The 19045-nt window shown below is 33.1% G+C and overlaps 2 protein-coding genes across 2 annotated transcripts in view; one reads left to right on the forward strand and one right to left on the reverse strand.

Moving 5' to 3' along the window:
* The window catches only part of LOC126835224 (clavesin-2-like), a 36777-nt gene extending 26443 nt beyond the window's left edge, over positions 1–10334 (reverse strand). Inside the window, exon 1 of the mRNA XM_050567657.1 lies at positions 10225–10334. Coding sequence (XP_050423614.1) covers positions 10225–10280 — 56 coding nt within the window. The 5' untranslated portion in view covers positions 10281–10334. The remainder of the gene's footprint in view (positions 1–10224) is intronic.
* A 2868-nt stretch (positions 10335–13202) lies between these two features.
* Positions 13203–19045, forward strand: part of LOC126835818 (uncharacterized) — a 47934-nt gene continuing 42091 nt past the window's right edge. The window contains exon 1 of the mRNA XM_050568645.1: positions 13203–13753. Coding sequence (XP_050424602.1) covers positions 13690–13753 — 64 coding nt within the window. The 5' untranslated portion in view covers positions 13203–13689. The remainder of the gene's footprint in view (positions 13754–19045) is intronic.

The raw sequence follows: 19045 nt of genomic DNA on the forward strand, positions 1-19045 counted from the left end.
AAATATAGATATTATTTCAATTGCAGATTAACCCGCTGTAAGATTTGCCGATCAATAGACGGATTAACTTGTTCCATTTTTAAATTTTAATGTTTTGTTTTTTTTTTATAAATGAATAATTGTATTCGTAAGGATTTAAACGTTTTGCAAACCGTTACGAAACGATTGAATACAACTGTAGAATAGTTAATAGTCGGCGCGGCGTGGCGTACACCAAACAGCCATTTGCGTTTTCCCTAAGGATATACTCATGGCATATAGTAATATATTATCTATTTGTTATTAACAAAAATAAATCCCGACCTCCAAAAATGTGTACACGCGCGAGTCATTATTATTATGCAACATTAGCTTTCAACTAGTTTACTATTTCAGATCAACATGTTGTTCGTTTGTAAACGGGTATAGTTATTAAAATATGTACTTGTTTAGGCATTTCATACGATATTGATTGGTTATTATTTTAATTTTCGATAATAACCGTTCCCGCGTGCCTGTACTCATTCTATTGACGAGCAACTTATATTTTCTAATTTTGTCAAAGACGATTAACGATAACTGCTGATTAAAGTAGGTGTAAGTCAATAGATAGGCAAACGAAATGAAAAACAGATAACACGAGGCTTTTGCCTACTCAATCTATATTTGTTGAAACGCTGATGACACCATGTACGGATTTATGATGGGTTTATACTTTGTAATCGACTCTCACATCATAAGTATAGTTGTATAATACGATACATCATGAGTATTAAAAAAAAAAAAAAAATGGAAAATTAGTCAACTGAACTGGTATTTATCGGTATGTGTCTATTTATTGTAGATTATACAATGAAAAATCGTCAATTTTTAAGTTTGCACAGTCCCCGGGTAGCGAATAATAGTTGAAAAAAGTTTAAAGGCAACTATACAAACAAGCCGTAAAAAAACGTTTAATTATCTGTAATAAGTAATCACAATTTTATACAATTTTAGGGTATTCCAAGTTCTTTATTGTACAGACATTTTTACAAAGTACATACCATAAGGTAAGAATTAACAATTATAATTAGCCCAATGCCTCTTTTGTTTTGCTTCAAGAAAGTTACACAATTTTGTATTTATAATGTTTTTTTTTTTAAATAACATTACAATCTGTACATAATGAAAAATATACAATGGGCAAATATGTTAACAATGTAAATAAATGACTTGGAGACTACGAGTAGGGAAACTATCCAGTGATAGGACCTTTATATTTAAAATGTTAAAATTAATAATAAAATTCACTAAATTTATTCTCTCTCTAACGTTTAACGCCCGTTATTTCCACCGACCAAGGCTTAGACGGATTAGATTTGATATTTTATTATTATAAAACCTATAAACAATATATTATATATAGTTATATTTATTATATAGCCTCTGAAACGTATAATAAATAATTAAAAATCATGAATAAGTAAAACAAAAATATGCTAAATAACATGACTATTTCCTCAATATCACGGTAAGTCAAGCTGAAATGACTTCTTGAATATACTTCCAAAAATATATATTATTTAAACACCTTTTTTTTAGTGTTGTATGTTTTTTTTTAAATATTTCCTTTTTAAAAAGTTTATTGGTTTTACCTATATAATTATTAATTTAAGTACACTGACAGTCTCAATACTTTTCTTGGGCCTTTTTTTAAAGAGGTTTTCTTTGAACCTCCCACTCTCCTTTAGTCCAGCTCTGTCATCATAAATGGTTTCTGATATGTAGACACGGTTAAAAAGTTAGGTTGTTCAGGAAGGTAATCAATAGTTGGTCCCTCAATAGTATTATGTAAAGTTAATTTTATAGGTTAAAACGTTTATTGTTTGGTAAGTTTTATAGTTATATAGTATGAGTAATTTAGTAATAACTTTCTCAGATTCACATTACATAAAACATTCGCAAAACTAAAAGCAAAGAACGTGGGTTTCAATAGCTGATAAAAATGCGAAGAGTGAACTATTATAAAACTTGATTAAGGAAAAATTTCATTTTAAAATCGAACTAATGTTTTATTGCAAATAAATTTATAAAACATATCGACATTGTAGTTGTATAGAAAATTGCCAAAACTAAGCTTAATATCTTTGATAATCAGTATTCTTATATTATAATAATGAATTGTAGGATTATTTTTATTATACATCATAGTTTTTACTAATTAACTAAGAAAATGACAAAAAAACAATTTTATTTAATAACTTTATTTTAATATTTATAATAATAGCATAACAAAACTAAATTTTAAATTACATTAAAAAAAAAAATCCAAACTATTGTCTATGCAGTTGTATTGTATTGATTAGAACCAACTGATGCTGCCTATAACACTTTAGTAGGTCAAAAGTTAAAAGTAATTTCTCCTTTCTTCCAAATTCAATACACTATAAAGCTTTATATTTATAGAAAATATTATTAGTTTAATGACTTGACATTTTGTCTGAAGGTTGTACAAACTACAAACTATTATATAATATTGTTAAAGTTTAAAACATTTTAACAATAATTATCGATAGATACCTACTTATTTTTAATGAGCACAAGTAATTAATTTAAACATTGGTTAAAGTTTATACTTAAAGAGTTTATTTGAAGTATTTATCTTCCACATAGGCGTACTCCTTTGTGGAACTTCGGATCTCCTTATATTCTCGGGAAACCACAATCGTTTTATTTTTAAATTTCAAGTTCTATGTAGTCTGGGGTGGTCCTTTAAAAGTCGATTTTCGAATTTTAACCTCGATGTCCCTTAAAAAGTTTCTAAATACAATAAACAAAGAATAAAAAAAAAAATTTGAAAAATATTCATTTTAACCCGTGCCCCACAAGAGCTGAAGTTTAAATGGGATTTAACTAGAGGTCCATATTACACGTGTATTCGATTACACGTGAAACCCGTGTAATTAACATACAAGTGTAATTATAAATACACGTGTATTCAAAAAAATGTATTTTTGTTATTAATATTAGTTTTACGTTTAATATCGCGTCTATTTAATTATACGAACTCAAACACAAGTATAATTGTTTAAGTACGTTAACTCGAAATAAATTTTTTTTAAATACACGTGTATTTATAATTACACGTTTACAATCACAGGCACTAGATTTAACATAGGTCAGTGGCGGCTCGTGGTGTTAAAAATAGGTGGTGCACAAAATAATAACTAACAAGCATTTACTGTGATGTAACGTGTTTTCACCGGTTTAAAATAATGTATCTTATTAATAATATGCAAGTCATTTATCATAACTTAATTACGATTTAAATAAAAATGTTTAGTTAAATATTTGTTTTGTATGTTAAGTCGAGTCTTCTCTCTTTAGATTCAGCAAAAAACGTCTATAGCTTTATTATTGAAATCGGGAATATTCGTAACGAAGTTTTTTTTCGATTGATAACATCGCTAAACTTGATAACCTGTCTTGTTCCGTGGTATTGCGAAAAAATTGTTTTATTCTTTTTAATGTTGAAAAACCTATGTCATAGGTTTTCGACACTTGTGCACAAATCTTTTCACACATAATTTTCCTGCTCCTCAGGTTGAGTTGAAGTTTTGATGGTTTTCATGAATACGTACACCATACCTAAAAGTGTACACCTGTCAAATTGCTGGTGAAAAATAGGTGTTTTTCGATATCTTTTTTTTTTTTAATTTTAATTTTAAATAACATTTACATGAAGTACCAGCACTGGCCGGCCCCTTCTATCAAGCCTACTGTCTCAGTATATTATTATATATCTGTTTACCTTAAAATCATCTTTTATGCTTATTGTCATTAAATATATCACGGATTGTATGATTTCTAAATAAAAAATAACATTTACAATCAGTACATACAAAAATACACAATAAGAAAATATACTAACAATGTAATAAATGACTTGTAGACTATGAGTAGGGAAGCCATCCAGTGATAGGACCCTATGACAGGTTTCGGCTAGAAATTAAACGGTAGCATTACAATTTAAAATAGCTTCTATTCTTTTTAGTCGGGATGGTTTGGCATAACCCCATATTTGAGCTCCGTATGACCAAATTGGTCTTAACATTGACTTATAAATAATAATTTTGTAACGAAGCGGGAGTTTGGATTTCAGTATAGGACGTAGTTAGTGCGAACGAGTATTTAGAGACTTCCTTTTTGATTTTAGGTGGGGGCCCCAGGTTAGTCTTTTAGCTAAAATAATACCTAGATTTTTGATATCTTAAATACCAAATTATCAACAAAAAAAATTCCAAATTTTACCATACTGATACTATAATTTATACTTTTTAATTTGTTCGTAAGACAACTCTGCTCGTTTTATAAGTTTTTAAGTTATATGGAAATGGCAAATTAATTTAATATGCCCTTTGAGTAACTTATTTAGAAGACGCGTGTGTTGAATGATTCTTTCCTTTCTCGAGGTTTTAAATGTAGTAAATAAATAATTACACGTTGAATATTAACAAGTTTCGAGAATGTAGGTTAAATGAATAAAGCTAAAATATATTTAAATTATAAAATGCTATAGAACTTCAATTTAAAATGCGTATTGCGTACACGCATAATGTGTCTTAAATGTAATGCATTGAATAATGAATAATAATTAATAAACAATAACACATGCTTATGCTTTCATTCAAGTATACAATAGTATAGTACAAATTGTAGTGGTTTTATAATTCGTGTGGTATTTACCTATACAGGTTACTAAGTGACTAGTGTTTGTAAAAATTATTTGTAGTTATTGTATAAACGTTTTCCAGATAGTAAATAAAAAAATGATTAAATAAAACGCCTTCATAAATTATAAAATGGAAGTATCAAATGGCGATGTTTTAAAAAATCGCTTATTATAAGCAATTGCCAAATTAATTCAGGAATTAATTTAAACCTAAACAACGTATTACAAACTTCCATGTATTCCCTTTCACTAGATTTCACAAGTACATTTCAATATCCGCGTGGATTAAAGGAGGGGTTATTGGTTTAACAAAGTAATATTTTTTTCATAATATTATAGACCCTCGATAACTTTTTAACTACGATTTTATTATCCTATACTATAAAATATAATATATATATATATGAAATGTATTGATCAGAAAGTTCATATAGATTAATTCTCATAGACATAGATAGTATTTAACCGACTACTCGCTGCAGAAATGTGGTTTTGAAGGAGAATTGCAAAGACAGGTTGAACAGCCAGGAAAACAAATGAGCAAATATTAGCCGAAGTAAATAAAAAAAGAGAGATCATACAAACTCCAAACCCTGAATTATCTGAACATTTAGTAAGACAAATACCGATTTAGGAAGGAAAGTTTTAAGCGAATTTCCCTCAAAATCTAGAAATACTCTATTAAAGTTAACATATCTTTGTTTTTCCAAAGTTGGTAGATAGTAATTTTTTTACAATTGGACGGAAGGTCTATGTTTAGCACACATTTGGTATGTAAGATAGATAGTTATAAAACCTTTTCAAAATCTTTAGTCATTTTTTTTTTATTGGAAACAGCCCAAAAAAATGCTATAATGCACTACTATAAACTTATTTTCTCCTCTACTCAGTAGTTACAGATTCAATAAGTGCTGTATCGAGCTAGCCAACCACAGATCGTTGAAATCCCGACACAATGGCGGACATAACTCAAAATTAAATGTAAGGGAACCCGGAACACTATACAGTAAATACTAACGGGAATGAAATAACCTGTATCATTGCCCATTGGACATGCCAATTTGTGAAGCAGTTAGTAAAAGACATATAATCACTTGCACATTCGCACCAGTACATAATTTGACACATCTCAAGTCAATCACAAGAGAAAAAATGTCTAACATTAAGGCAGCAGGATCAAGCCAGAGCAAATACAAAACTCCACTGATAAGTTAAACACCGACTGTCAATCTACCCACCAGTCAAATTACGTTTGTAATAATGATTTATTTTTAGCATTTGGGTGAGTTTTTTTAAATTAAAAAACAGAACGACGCGAAAACCGATGTTTTGACATTCCTTAAGTGCGCTTAATTAATAATTATTTGAAAAATCCTTATCGCGAATAGGTAATACAATCGTAGGCACAAATTAAGGGAAGCCTTGCTTAATATTTTTTGTTTTAAAATTGGTTGTTTTGTACGCCCTATTTATTATTGGTATTATTATATTAGCAAGGTATTAGTTTAGTTATTGATGTTAAGGTGCCCACTTTATTTTTAAGTAAAATTCCACCCAAAAATACAATACATTTTAAAATATAAAATTTATCATTTCGTATCTAGGGTACTGGGCGCTACTATTTTACGCTGTCATTGCTTCGGTTGTTAATATGAACTGTTACAGCTGTGGTAATTAATATTATATTTTGTCAGAAGCCGTATGGAGTTTACGACGATTGTGGGTTAGGTCGTATTTTCGCCATTCTAACAATCGACATTGCGATTAATGCACCATAGGCTATTTTCGATACTTACTATGTGATATTATTTTATAACTGAGCAAAATTAATTGTATCGGTCAACAGCCACCCGAATGCTATAGCAAATGAGAACAGCGTGGTGCGTGTGACGTGTAGTGTACGCACTTGGTCGAAAGTAGGAAACAAAATTAAATCGTAGTGGCTGTCTCGAACAGATAATATTATTATAGCCAGTAAAAAATGCATGTGTATATATATATATATATTAATTACATTTTATATGTTGGCTTAATACACAATCAGGGAACACATGCGACGCGTTATGCAACCGTAACGTATAGTTCGTTGCGAGTGCGACAACGCCCACCAGTATTGGACTTGATGTGTATTTTTTTCTAGTGAAATAAAAAGGCGTTGCACCTCTTTATATTTGTGCTAATCCGGTTCCTTGATTATTATTGCTATTGGATACTATTTTTTTTTTTTGCGTTTCAAGGTTATTTTAAACGTTGAACTAGAGGCAACACTCGTATGCATTATATATTATTGTGTATGCTGATCGTATGGTGATTTCATATGGATAACCACACGCAACCATATGTGTGTATAGGTTAACCTGTAACGGTTAGTTAAAGTATATCAAATAATAAAAAAAACACTAAATATTTTATGGTATCTCCGTACAAGTGATTCTGTACGTTAGGCATATAAAGAATCCAATTTTTTGGAAAAAATAAATAAAACCTATACATATATAAATTAAATCACCTTTTTATTTTTAGCAAAAAAATGGCTGTCCCTCGACAAAAATAAAAAATTTGGAAAATTTGGAAATTTGTAGAAACTTGGCACCCCGGTCTTTCGGTAATCCTCTCATGGATACTTATTTATTTATTAATGATTCAAGTAATTCATTACTTCAACTTGAAACATCTTACAGCCTTTCCAGGAATATAAGTTTAGTATATGTTGTAATTCCTCAAAAACGAGCATAAATGTTTGAGCTTAGTTTCTTACACAATGTGCTATTAGAACGGCTGTTTGGTGTGTAATATGTATAAATTTAAGTTTTAGAAAATCACTTGTCCGGTTTTAAATTTTTTTCCTGATATTTCTATGTTAATGTTTGCGTTATCAAGAAGTGTGTTAATGACTTTATTGTCTAAGACATTTAAATGAGAAAAAAATGATATTGTTTTTAAATGTTTAATACAACCCAAGGCCGTTTGGTTAGGTTAATATGTAATCTTTACTTTGTATGTATCTTTACGGATTAGAATTAGAGCGGTGAAATTTTAATAATAAATTAACAAGTACCTATGATATTTAATGATAGTGACAATGTACTAAAACAAATGTTTGTGCTTGTACAAGCAATAGCAAGCGCAAAAAAAAACTAAAATTAAAACTAAATAAAATGCACATTGCACATATATCGGTTTTCATCCATAACTAAAAAGTTAAAATCGTGGGATTCAGTATCTTAGTCTTTAACGGACTAACCCAAGCCATCAAAAATATGTCAAACTGAACTGGTACTACATTTAACTGCATAATTCTATCTAATTTGATCACTTGACTACACTAGTATTCATTAAACTACAGAGCATAGACGTTTTACAGTATTTTAGAGGTTTTTTTTTGTAGACAGGCTTAATTTGCACAACAATAGATGTATAGGATGTATATGTGTAAAGAGATCAAGTTTATTGGTCATCAATAACAAACAGTAATAATAGCTGCACGCTTTTAATTGTTCAAACGTCTTACGCAACCATTCAAAAACTCATAAAATGTAAGAAACGCAATAACTGTTGAAATGTAAACAAACAATGGTTGAACCTATAAAATTCAAAAAGTGTTTGTTCCTATTTTTTTTGTTTGACTTGAGTAAAATTACATGATAAATCCTTTAGAGAGAGAAACTAATTTTTACTGAAAGTATTTTATATTTAAAGAATTTTTCTCTCCGGAAATCTTGAAATCTATATTTATATTATAATGTAACCAAAATGTACTGTACCAAGTACAACAAAACAAATAGGGGAGGGAAGTTCAGAGTTTTATCCTCTTTTTAAATTCAAGTAGCAACCTGAAAATTTTAAAAATTATATAAGTATGATATTAAAATATGAATGATCTTCTACCACTTCTATCAATGATCTTTTAAACTGGTTGATGACTAGTTATATTTAATAAATAAGTATTTCGAAAATGCAAGAAATTAAGTGTGATCAGAGATGGAAATAATTTAAGGCTGTATTACTCCCTTAGCTGTCAAAAACAGAAGTCTTAACCTCGACTACTTTAAAACCTTTTTTGAACAACGTTAATAATTGAGACGAAAACTGTGTAACAACAAAAAAGCTTTTGATAGCATAGTAAAAGTACATGTTGCCTATGCACAAGAATGGTGAAACAACTTAAATAACATACATTTTTTATGCTAACTGAAAATGTATGGGTTTTCAGTTGTGTCTCTCATCTTGTGCATATACGACTTATTTAATTTGATGTTTTCATATTGTACATAGAACGTTTATTTAAAAATAGTGGTTGATAAAATTGGAGCAAACCGAACAATCAGATTTCGTACTTCAGTAAGTATGAGAGCCAAGAGACTAGCTTTTTGTATGTTTTAGTGGGGGAATGTTATCTTGGCTGGCGAATCAGTCTAATACGTTAATCATTCCCAACAATAAGTCGCATACCATTGATCTGATCATGGCGTTTGTCTTTCTTTTTTTTCTGCGTTCCGTTGGATTGAATGTAGGAAAAAATATCCGATAACATAATTCCCGAAAGAAAATATACCCAATGAAATACTACTCGTAAAAAAAATAACCGAGGGAATTTTACTCCAACTACATTAAGTGGTAGCGAACGAACCAACAATCCAACAAACTATTGGATTCATAGGTTTTCTAAATTTGTCAACCAGAACAATTCAAGCATTTGGCCGTTAATTGAAAAAATGCGTTTAAAAATTGCGGTCGACTGAGTTTAATTAATCATATGTAGTCATTGTAAAATAGCAATTTAATCATAATGTATATTATTTCAAAAAGGTGGTCTTTTTGTAAAATCCCTATTTCTCGTTTTATACTTAACCAAGTTTGATAAATGAGGTACCATTTTAAAATTTAAGTTCGCCGCTTCTGATGAATTTTTAATTTACAATTTCACTTTGAATTATCTGTTCAAAAATCGAAGTTGAAGTGTTCGTGAGCAGTATAACACCGGTAAGGTGGTCGGTTGATTTTGTTTTGTTTTGTTTCGGTTTTTTTTATTATCTCAGCCGTGGCCACGACGACAACCATGATGGCGGCTCTAATGTGTATATTTGTATTACTATTGATTGTAAGTATACGCAATGGCCAACTAGAAATGGATTATAGTACTTTCAGAGTAAGTAGACCGCACTTGACTTTCCTGTATAATTCATCAACACTCTAAACTTTAGACGTTATACGGCGAGAAGAAATGCAATTAGTAAATAAAAATATTTCCAGAAGAATATTTGAAATATGAAATTTACAATTACGTTTGTTGTATTTTGTTTAATTTGATGTAAGACCATTTTTTTTTTTTTTTGAGTTATATCACTTGGTCGTGACGATATAGGAATTATAGTTATTACTTATGTGATATATTTTTATATATCTCACACGGTCGCAGGTTATTTGGATCGTAACGTTACCGGGCATACACGTAACAACATATAGGTATACCTATACGTGTATTTACTGATTGTACCCATAGATAATAATAATAATAATATTTCTATACGTACGTGACTATATGTATGCGTCCAATAATCGGTAACGCGGCTCTATTAATTATTCTCATTGAAAAACAGCCGATATGTGTGCTACGTGATTATTGCAGTGGTGTAGTTGTAACGTAGCGACTCAATTTCACGGTGTGTCAACGTGTATGAGCGCGAGGCCGTAGGACATCATCCTGTGAGTTAGCTGATGTCGGTGACCGATTTAAAACTGTTATAATTTAATGACTAATTGCAAAATTAGTTTGTAAGTATCGCTTGTTATTATCGCAATACTGTCGGCAGTGCGCGTACACTGCAAACACAATGAGCGCGCCATAAACTGAGACTTAAAAAAAAAACAAAAAACGATTTAATAAATTAACGCACCAACGGGTGATGGACCGTCGGATGAGCCATCGAAAGACTAATAATGCGTAGTGCAACGAGCCTGCTCACCTATAAATAGTATAATAGTGTAATAGTATAATACTATAATAGTGTATCATGTTATATGCGCCTATTCTTGAACAACTTAATACTTATTAACCCTCAACGGGCAAGGCCCGGTCACCCGTGACCGCGATGATTTTTCAAATACTCCCAGCTAGATAATATTATCAAGAACCGATTTTACCCTCGCCTTATACCCATTCGTAGACTGTTAAACAGCTCGTCTGTACTTAGTTTGCTCGTCTTTTACCTCGGTGCGCTTCCAGCTTTCGTTAAAATTTCAATTAAAATAGCCTTGCCTGCGGACGGTTAATATTGGTTATTTCTAGTAGACCTCCGATGCGGATAGATACAACTGGTTGCTTACACAGAGCCGTTCATGGCACCGGGAACATCTATATTATTGTTACATTACCAATACTTTATAATGTATGCTAATTATTGAACCCAGTGCATGTGTTCAGTATAATCATATGTCTGGGACCATAGGTACGGGCGCGGGCCAAGAAACGGTGGAAATAACTTTGCAATAATGATAACATAGTTTATTATACTTATTATTGAACTTGATTACAGAACGCTTAATATGTGTTAATGCTTGTCCTGTATCTAAACCTACTGGTTACCGGTATTCAAATGTCCATATACATTTTTACACTCTAAATCTTAATAAATATTACCTTGTGTCACGTGACACGATTTTAATATCTGCCACATGATTTAAGATTGTCGATGACTTTCGAGCCGTAACATCAATTAAATACCCGTCAACAGTGTTTTAGATTCCATCGATAATTGTTTAGCCTGGGTAGGTATTGTATTGTAAGTACGTATTGTATTTTTATCGTGTAAATTAAAACGGTTGTTTTAAAAAATGTGATTCTTGTCAAATATCAATTTATACAATTAGAGAGCTGCAAGTTAACAAGAACCTTTGTTAATTCTATTAATTCTAAATAATCTATCTGTCTACCGACTGGTCTCCTCTAAAAAAATCACTTTATACTTGGCACTTAAAAACATTATAAAACAGGTGATATCAAAATATAGATTTATGTGATGTATACATATGGGCGTTTTATGTTGCAATGTCTACTTATGAATACACGTATACAATTATTTATAAAAAGAAAATAAACATAGTAAGGCTAGTAGGTAGAATGATCTTGTTAGTAGGTTTTTGTTCCTAAGCCACTATATAGTCTATATTAATAAAAAAACCTAACCATGTTAACGATAAAAAAAAACATAATACTTTGTACTCGCATGTGTACTCGTATGTTAAAATTATTAATTTTTGTTTCAGAGACTTTAATGGTAGTAACTAAGAATTTATTTTCTACCTTAACAGATAACACTTAAAGTTTTAATATTTTATATTTACCGTTTTAATACGTATTTACGGAGGCATTATTTTTTCACCTGTATTTTTTATTTCCGTTCGTGATTAATGATAACTGATTAGGTTTATAATATGTCAAGTATATTTTAATTCCAATGTATTAAACATGAAATACAAGTTTATACTCCATTCATATTTATTAGTATAAGGTTATTTTAAAGTTATAACTATAAGTAATCTATAATAATCTACAAAACTATACTCAAAATAAAGGCTATGCATTAATAAACTAGTTGATCAATACTAATCTTCTTGATAGGTGTTTTCACTTTTATTCCTATGACTTACTCGCGCTTGGCGTTTTACTTGCGACTTTAGGGATTTGTAACTCATAAACGTTTGATACGCCTTAATCAATAGGGTCACATACGGCGTACGCCATGTCAACTGTCAAAAGGTGTGCCATTGCATATCCAGTTTCGTAAGCCGATATAATATTTTACAGTAGGTGAGTTTGTCGGATTATACGACACGTTGGTGTATTTTTCGGGATTACTAAATGGGAAATAGGAAAAAATGAATGTTGTATACCTGTCTCTGCAGACCCGAATGAAAAATGAGTGTCGTCGGCATAACGGTTATGTAATTTGCATGTCCCCGAGTGACAAGTGCAAGTTAACTCGGATCGCGTTCAAGTATCAAATTTTCCAAAATATTAAAACGTTTACGACCGGCCGTAGAGAAACTATACACAACTCAAACGTTATAAAAACAAATAAAACATTATATGTAAGTATAGAAAAAAAAAAAAATCGTTTTTTTATCGTACTAATAGCTCTGACACCTCCCCTATTATAATACAAGGCGACAAACAAAAATGATAACCGTTCGAGCTACTACTTCTATCCTGATCAGAGAACGGCGACGGTGCAAGTCAGCAGTTTACAGGACATATTATATTATATGTAAATTGTTTTAAGTCTCGTGTATACTAAATTGTGCAAGCGTCGTAGGGCGGGTTCTCATTTCACCACTGAACTATATACAGTACCCGATGGCGACCGTGAGTTGCCCGGCGGTGGCGGTCTGACCGAATAAGAAAGTGACCCTCTCCTTTATCGCCATGCTCTGTTCTTGTGCGTGTGTCTCTCTCTCTCTCTCTCCCGCTAACACGGTGAACATCTCCCTACCGTCCGTTCGCCCGTGAGTAAGCGTGCTGTCCGACCAATCTTCACTCTCGTGTGAACAGTAGTTTAGGACGAAGCGTGCGAACGAGTTAAATATAGAATTGTAATTTATAAATCGGTGTACAAAGAAAAACAATCGTTCGGATGTGTACATGTGCACCTGAGAAAATATTGTTAAATCTTCGCCGTCCGAAACACGAGCTTTGTTTTTTTTTACTTCAACTCAACCGTCGATTCGAATAGTTTATTTTTTTTAAATATAGATATTTTTGTTTGTTTTTGTTTGCTCCGTTAGCGCCAAATTGCATCGATCATCAATGTCCGGCTCGTTTCGCGTTTAAATTCGTTTTACGCGTGTCCCGGCGAGTGCATGGCCTGCGTTACAACTGTAAATGTCACAAACTTTCAATAGCCGATTAGTCCTCAGCCTCGTCCGTCCATAGCCCACGCGCATCGCCTGAAGAAGTCGCTCGCTATTTGGATACACATTCTAAGCATCTGAAGCACACGATGGTCCGTCCCAACGAAATCGTCGTGCTCGCGTTAATGTCGATTGCATGTCTAACGCACAAAGGTAAGTTTTTCATCGTTACTATTGAGTCGAAAAGATCAATTACAGTTTTCGGGCAACAAAAGTTACATTACTTCTTAGTTTCCGTACGCATTATTTACCGTCGCGTCGTCTCGTTTTAATTAAATTTCAACATTTTCAGTCTAAAATAAAAGGGCGCGCCTGGTTCGTTCCTGGTGTTTTACCAATTATACAATTGGCCTTTTTAGACCTTCATAGGTCTATGAACGAAACTCGGAAAGAGTTTTTTTTTTGGAAGGACGTCTTTTTTTATCTATCGGTCGTCGGGACCGGTCGGCGCTGTTTGGGGACATCCCATTTGTACTCGGTACGCTGGTGGTTTGCTGTATATGTTATAGAGCTCAGCAATAAGTAAACGTAAAATCATTTAGCGGAAAAATATAAACAGAGTAAAAATCGAAAGTAATATAATATATATATATAAACGTATCGTGCATGTATATAGGAAAAGATGTTGCAATGGAAAGTGAAACGACCAGGACGACGTGTGATACAGGCCGAATGTGTTGAGTATAATATGTACACAGTGTAATATTAACGGCCCCGCGAAGAGAGTTGATACACAGTTGTAATAAACTATAATATTAAGTATATATATATATATATATATATATATATGTGTATACGCAAACCTGTACTAGCTATTTTTGTTAAAAACGTAATGGGCCGTGATTAAACGTCATTAAGGGGGGAGGGGAGAAAACGACACTTCCGTCACGTCTTCGGTTAATATTATTACTAGCAAAGCTAAGAGTTATTGTTATGAAAATGATAGAATTTTTTTGGGGTAAAATAATAATATTCATTTAGTAGTGAAATGAGATTTGCAATAGTATTGTAACTATTATACCTTGCGCAAAAGTGTTTTTTTTTTGTCTTCTTATTGTTGTTTTTTAATTTGCGAAACATCCCGAGTTAATTTACACGGACCGGCGTGGCAATATAGTACACGCAAATACAAAGCCGTTTAATTCGTTCTCCGGTTTACTATTATTAATGAGCACGACGATTTCACGGTTTGAGTTGGCGTCTGTGCGATTCTGTGCGCGCACTTGTATTAAAGAGTACGGTTAATTTAAATACACTGTGAAAGAGACCATTGTTAAGCCGGGATATTTACCGATGTTAATGTGTGTTTGTGTGTATTTATATATGTGTGTGTGTGTGTGTGTGTGTGTGTGTATTATTTTTTTACACTTGTCATAATCCAATAATCACACAAGCGTTCCGAGGAAAGCGTTATTATTATTTTTTCCCCCTTATTGCGTATGTTCGTCGTGTGAACGTGGAATCAAAATTTGTGGTCTACCCGTCCGACATAAACCAATTGTCCGTGTGCGTTATTTGTATATATATATATATACACATATCGGCTATAGTGCATAATATAGACATAACCAGAGTGTAGTACTTAGGAGGTGAAAAAGTGAAAATCCTGCGTCCGCGTTCCATTTGTTTGTTGTTTTTTTCTTTTTCTTTCGGTGAAACCTTTTTAACGGCATCTGTCGTTCCATATATAGTACCAAGGGCAAGTGGCCGCTGCGGCTATTAAAAGCAAAAATAACCGAATCACTCCGTAAGTCCGCTGACCGTTTAATAGTTTGTATAGTAATTTTAATACGACGCGCTTCTGTATGATTACCGGCAAATGATGTCATTAAAACTCCTATAGAAACCGTGTGCGCCGGCCGAAGCCGTTCGTTCGCTTTATAAATGTCACGGCTTGTACAAATGACGTCCGTTCGAAGTTAACGTCACCAAATAGTTCTTGTGGCTCGTGCTAAAAGAACAAACCTTTTGAGAAAAATCGCTTGGTCCCCGCTTGCCGGCCAGTCATGCCGCCTGTGCGACACCGAACAGACCACAGGCTTTTATCGACAACATTTTTTTTTTTTAAAAGCAATAATACTGAACCGCATATAAATCGAATTCCAAGTTCGTACGACTGGCGTCCCGGTGACGCCAACGCTACATAAATAGCACGTTAGTAGGACCATCTGAGTCACAGCGCCGGTTGTGTTAGGATATGATGCTGGGTTCTCGATCGCAAACGTCCAAAGAGATAGTTCCTGCGGATGGCGTACGTACAACGAGAAAATCCAGACGACTATTAATAGCTAAGCCCGGTATCGCACTGTTTGTACAATATCGAGTGCACAGGTCGACTGCTGGTCGTATTTGCATAACGCCGGAATGGCCGGCGTCCGGCACCTTTTTCGCGTAGGTATAAACGCACACGAGTCCATAATCTCTCGTTATTGTAAAAAATAATCGATCAGAAGAGCAAAGTAAACGGGTATTACGATAATAGTGAAAATGTCACCTCGGAGGGAACCGGTTACAACGCTTGCATTCCGATAAAGGTTGAAAGCCGGCGGCCAACCTTGAAAAATCATTGGGCGGCTGCGCAGCGTCGGAGTGCGGAAAAACAATCATAGCCGTTTTTCTATTTATGTGACCGTAGCGGTTTTAAATTGTCATAATATACGGCCAATGCTCTTTGCAAACCGTTCCAAAGTTACACACACTTTCCAGTAAGTCTACGCGTGTAGATGTGGACAAAAAACGCTCACGGTCTACCGCTTGATCCTACTTTTGCGGGCTTTGTGTTCAATTTTTAGGCGAGTTGCGTCACCAACGTTTTACGACTCAATCGTTTTTTGATGTTCATGCAACCCGACATAAGTATTTCAAATTAAATACGAATCGAAAAACAAGAACAGCGCATGCGCGTACTTAAAAGTTAATTCGCGTTTACATAAAAACTGGATTTTTTTTTTTTTAGTTATGCAAGGTCCTTGGGTGTATTTGAAATAAACATATTATGCAAATTAAAACACGAAAACAAATTGTCGAACAAGCGACGACCAATATTCTAGTAAACACCAGATGCGACCATTATAATATTACATTAGCAATATGAAATTATTCACGGTGTTTTTCTATATACTTTTACCCATTATTACATTACTTGCTACTATTGTCATTAATGCTAGTATTATTACCATAGAAATATAGAATCCACCTATAATTCGACGTGGGATAAATCGGGGACGGTACGGTTAATGGAGAGGAGTCCTCCCGGAATATATTTCATTATTTGTAATGAATATTTTGCTAACTTGTTTTTTATTAAGAAGTGACATTGCCCATTCTTACGCCAAGCCACGGGAATATATTATTATTTATTATTATATTAATATTATGTTTATATTCTTAATTGTATATACATGTCACCAGTCACCATGCACCAGATATTGCATAATGTCTTACAAACAAGTTAAACGTGAAAAAAAAAAAACGAAACGTTAACGCCATTAAGCGTCACGTCACCTAAAATCTGTCATAGATAATTCGATCCTCGGCGCATCTTTTTTTTTTTTTTACCCTCGTGATGTATTTAGGCAACTGAAAACGGGAAACGTACACGACGGATTGCGTAAGGATAAGTATATTCATTTTTTTGTAAGAAAATGTATGATTTTTTTTTTACTCGTTATCTCGTAGCTAATTCGATTGTTATAAGACTTCCGTACCGCAAATGAAGAAAAATTACTCAACGATTCGATTCATTTTTTTTGCCAATTTCAATTGTCGGAAGAAACTTTTGTCCGTTTTTTTATTTATAGCCTTTATTATAAATTTAACAGCTCAACAATTACACAGGTTAAAGATAGTATATACAAACTAAAATAATAATGGAAAAAAAATATTTATACAAAAATTACACATTGTTAAAATAGCTTTTGTCCGTTGTAAAGACAAATAAACAAAAAAAAACACAAAATAAATGCAACTCTACCCAGCTGTATAATATAATATACATTATTAGGCGCTATCGTAAACGGATTGATTTATTTAGAACGGGTTTTAATATTTTGTCAGGTTGTATACCGCCAAGTATTACGAAAGTATATTATGTGTTTGTTTTATATTCTTTTATTCGAGGACACTACACCGTTATTCTGTTAGTGTTGTTTCGGTACGTCATCGCCCACGCGCTACATACCTAACAGCGTTTCTATCGTGTCTTCCAAGCTCGGTAGTCGACCTGCCTGTATTAGGCATTGGCCGAAATGTATACCGTTGTTTTTTTTTTAAAGTTCCAAATTAATCAACCGGTGTAATATCCAGTGATTTTTTTGTTTAGTTCAATTATTAAGAACTCACGGCGTCCGCCGTCCAGTGGCGACGAAAGCCAGTCACGTTAAACACGATTTCTTTAAACGCGCAAATCCAAGTGCACTACAACGTGGCGTCGGTGTAATCTAAATTTTATAGGTTTCTCAACGTGTCGCAAGAGCTGGCAAAATGGACCTGGGCGAGCAGATAATATATTATCATGGGTAAAAGATATACCGTACACATATAACGAGTAACACATCATGGCTACAATATATATATATAGCGATTATTAATACCGCGATTGTTGAACTCCACGATCATAAAGGAGATGACGACGCGTTGTCGATTTCAAAACAGATTTGTTAAAAATGTATTGACCATTTGCGCCGTTCGGCCTATCACGCGCGGTCAGTTGATGTTTCCCCATATCGCGATGATGAGCATGATATAATAATATATTATTGTAAACACTCGAATCAAGCTTCTCCACGGTAATGCGCGTGTCCAAGGGCGATCGGTACTTCGCTATTATTAGTATAATATACATTTTTACACCTTTGTCGAAATTACAAGTAATACATACACATCAGACCGTGGTCGCCCGTCAAGCAAAAAACCAAAAAAGGTGTCTGCACAAATGATAAAATAAAGATGTTTTATTTGTTTAATTGATTAGGAAATTAAATTAAAACGAAACTAAGGATAAAAAACTGCTCGGTACATTTGGTCGTAACCGGTTACATGGCCAAAATTGTTATACAACGCACAGTTTTTTTTTTCCACACACGGCGTTGGCGTAATTGGATCTCGAGCGGTGGCCACCGATTCTTCGCACATATTATATTGTTATCATTATGTATTATTATGGGTAGCACACGCTACAGTGGACGACAGTTATTGACCGTGAAAACGTCCGCAGAAGCTATATAATAATAATAATAATATATAATAAAACATAATAAAAGGTGAAAGCTAATGTGTGTGTGTGTGTGTGAAAATCTCAGCAGTTACCGCTGCCAATATCTTCGTGTTGTATGTACTTACGTCCGAGCAAACTTCTTTGCCGTAACGTGGAAAACCGACAGACATTTTAACACAATAAATGATGCATATGTATATGAACGGCTCGCGTTGAAGTCTCGGAAAAGA

This window comes from Adelges cooleyi, unplaced genomic scaffold (genome assembly GCF_023614345.1).
Source record: "Adelges cooleyi isolate 19-005CV unplaced genomic scaffold, UGA_ACOO_1.1 ACOO_flye_CR_arks_rails_tigmint_CR_PRNA_23, whole genome shotgun sequence".
Classification (NCBI taxonomy): Eukaryota; Metazoa; Arthropoda; class Insecta; order Hemiptera; family Adelgidae; genus Adelges; species Adelges cooleyi.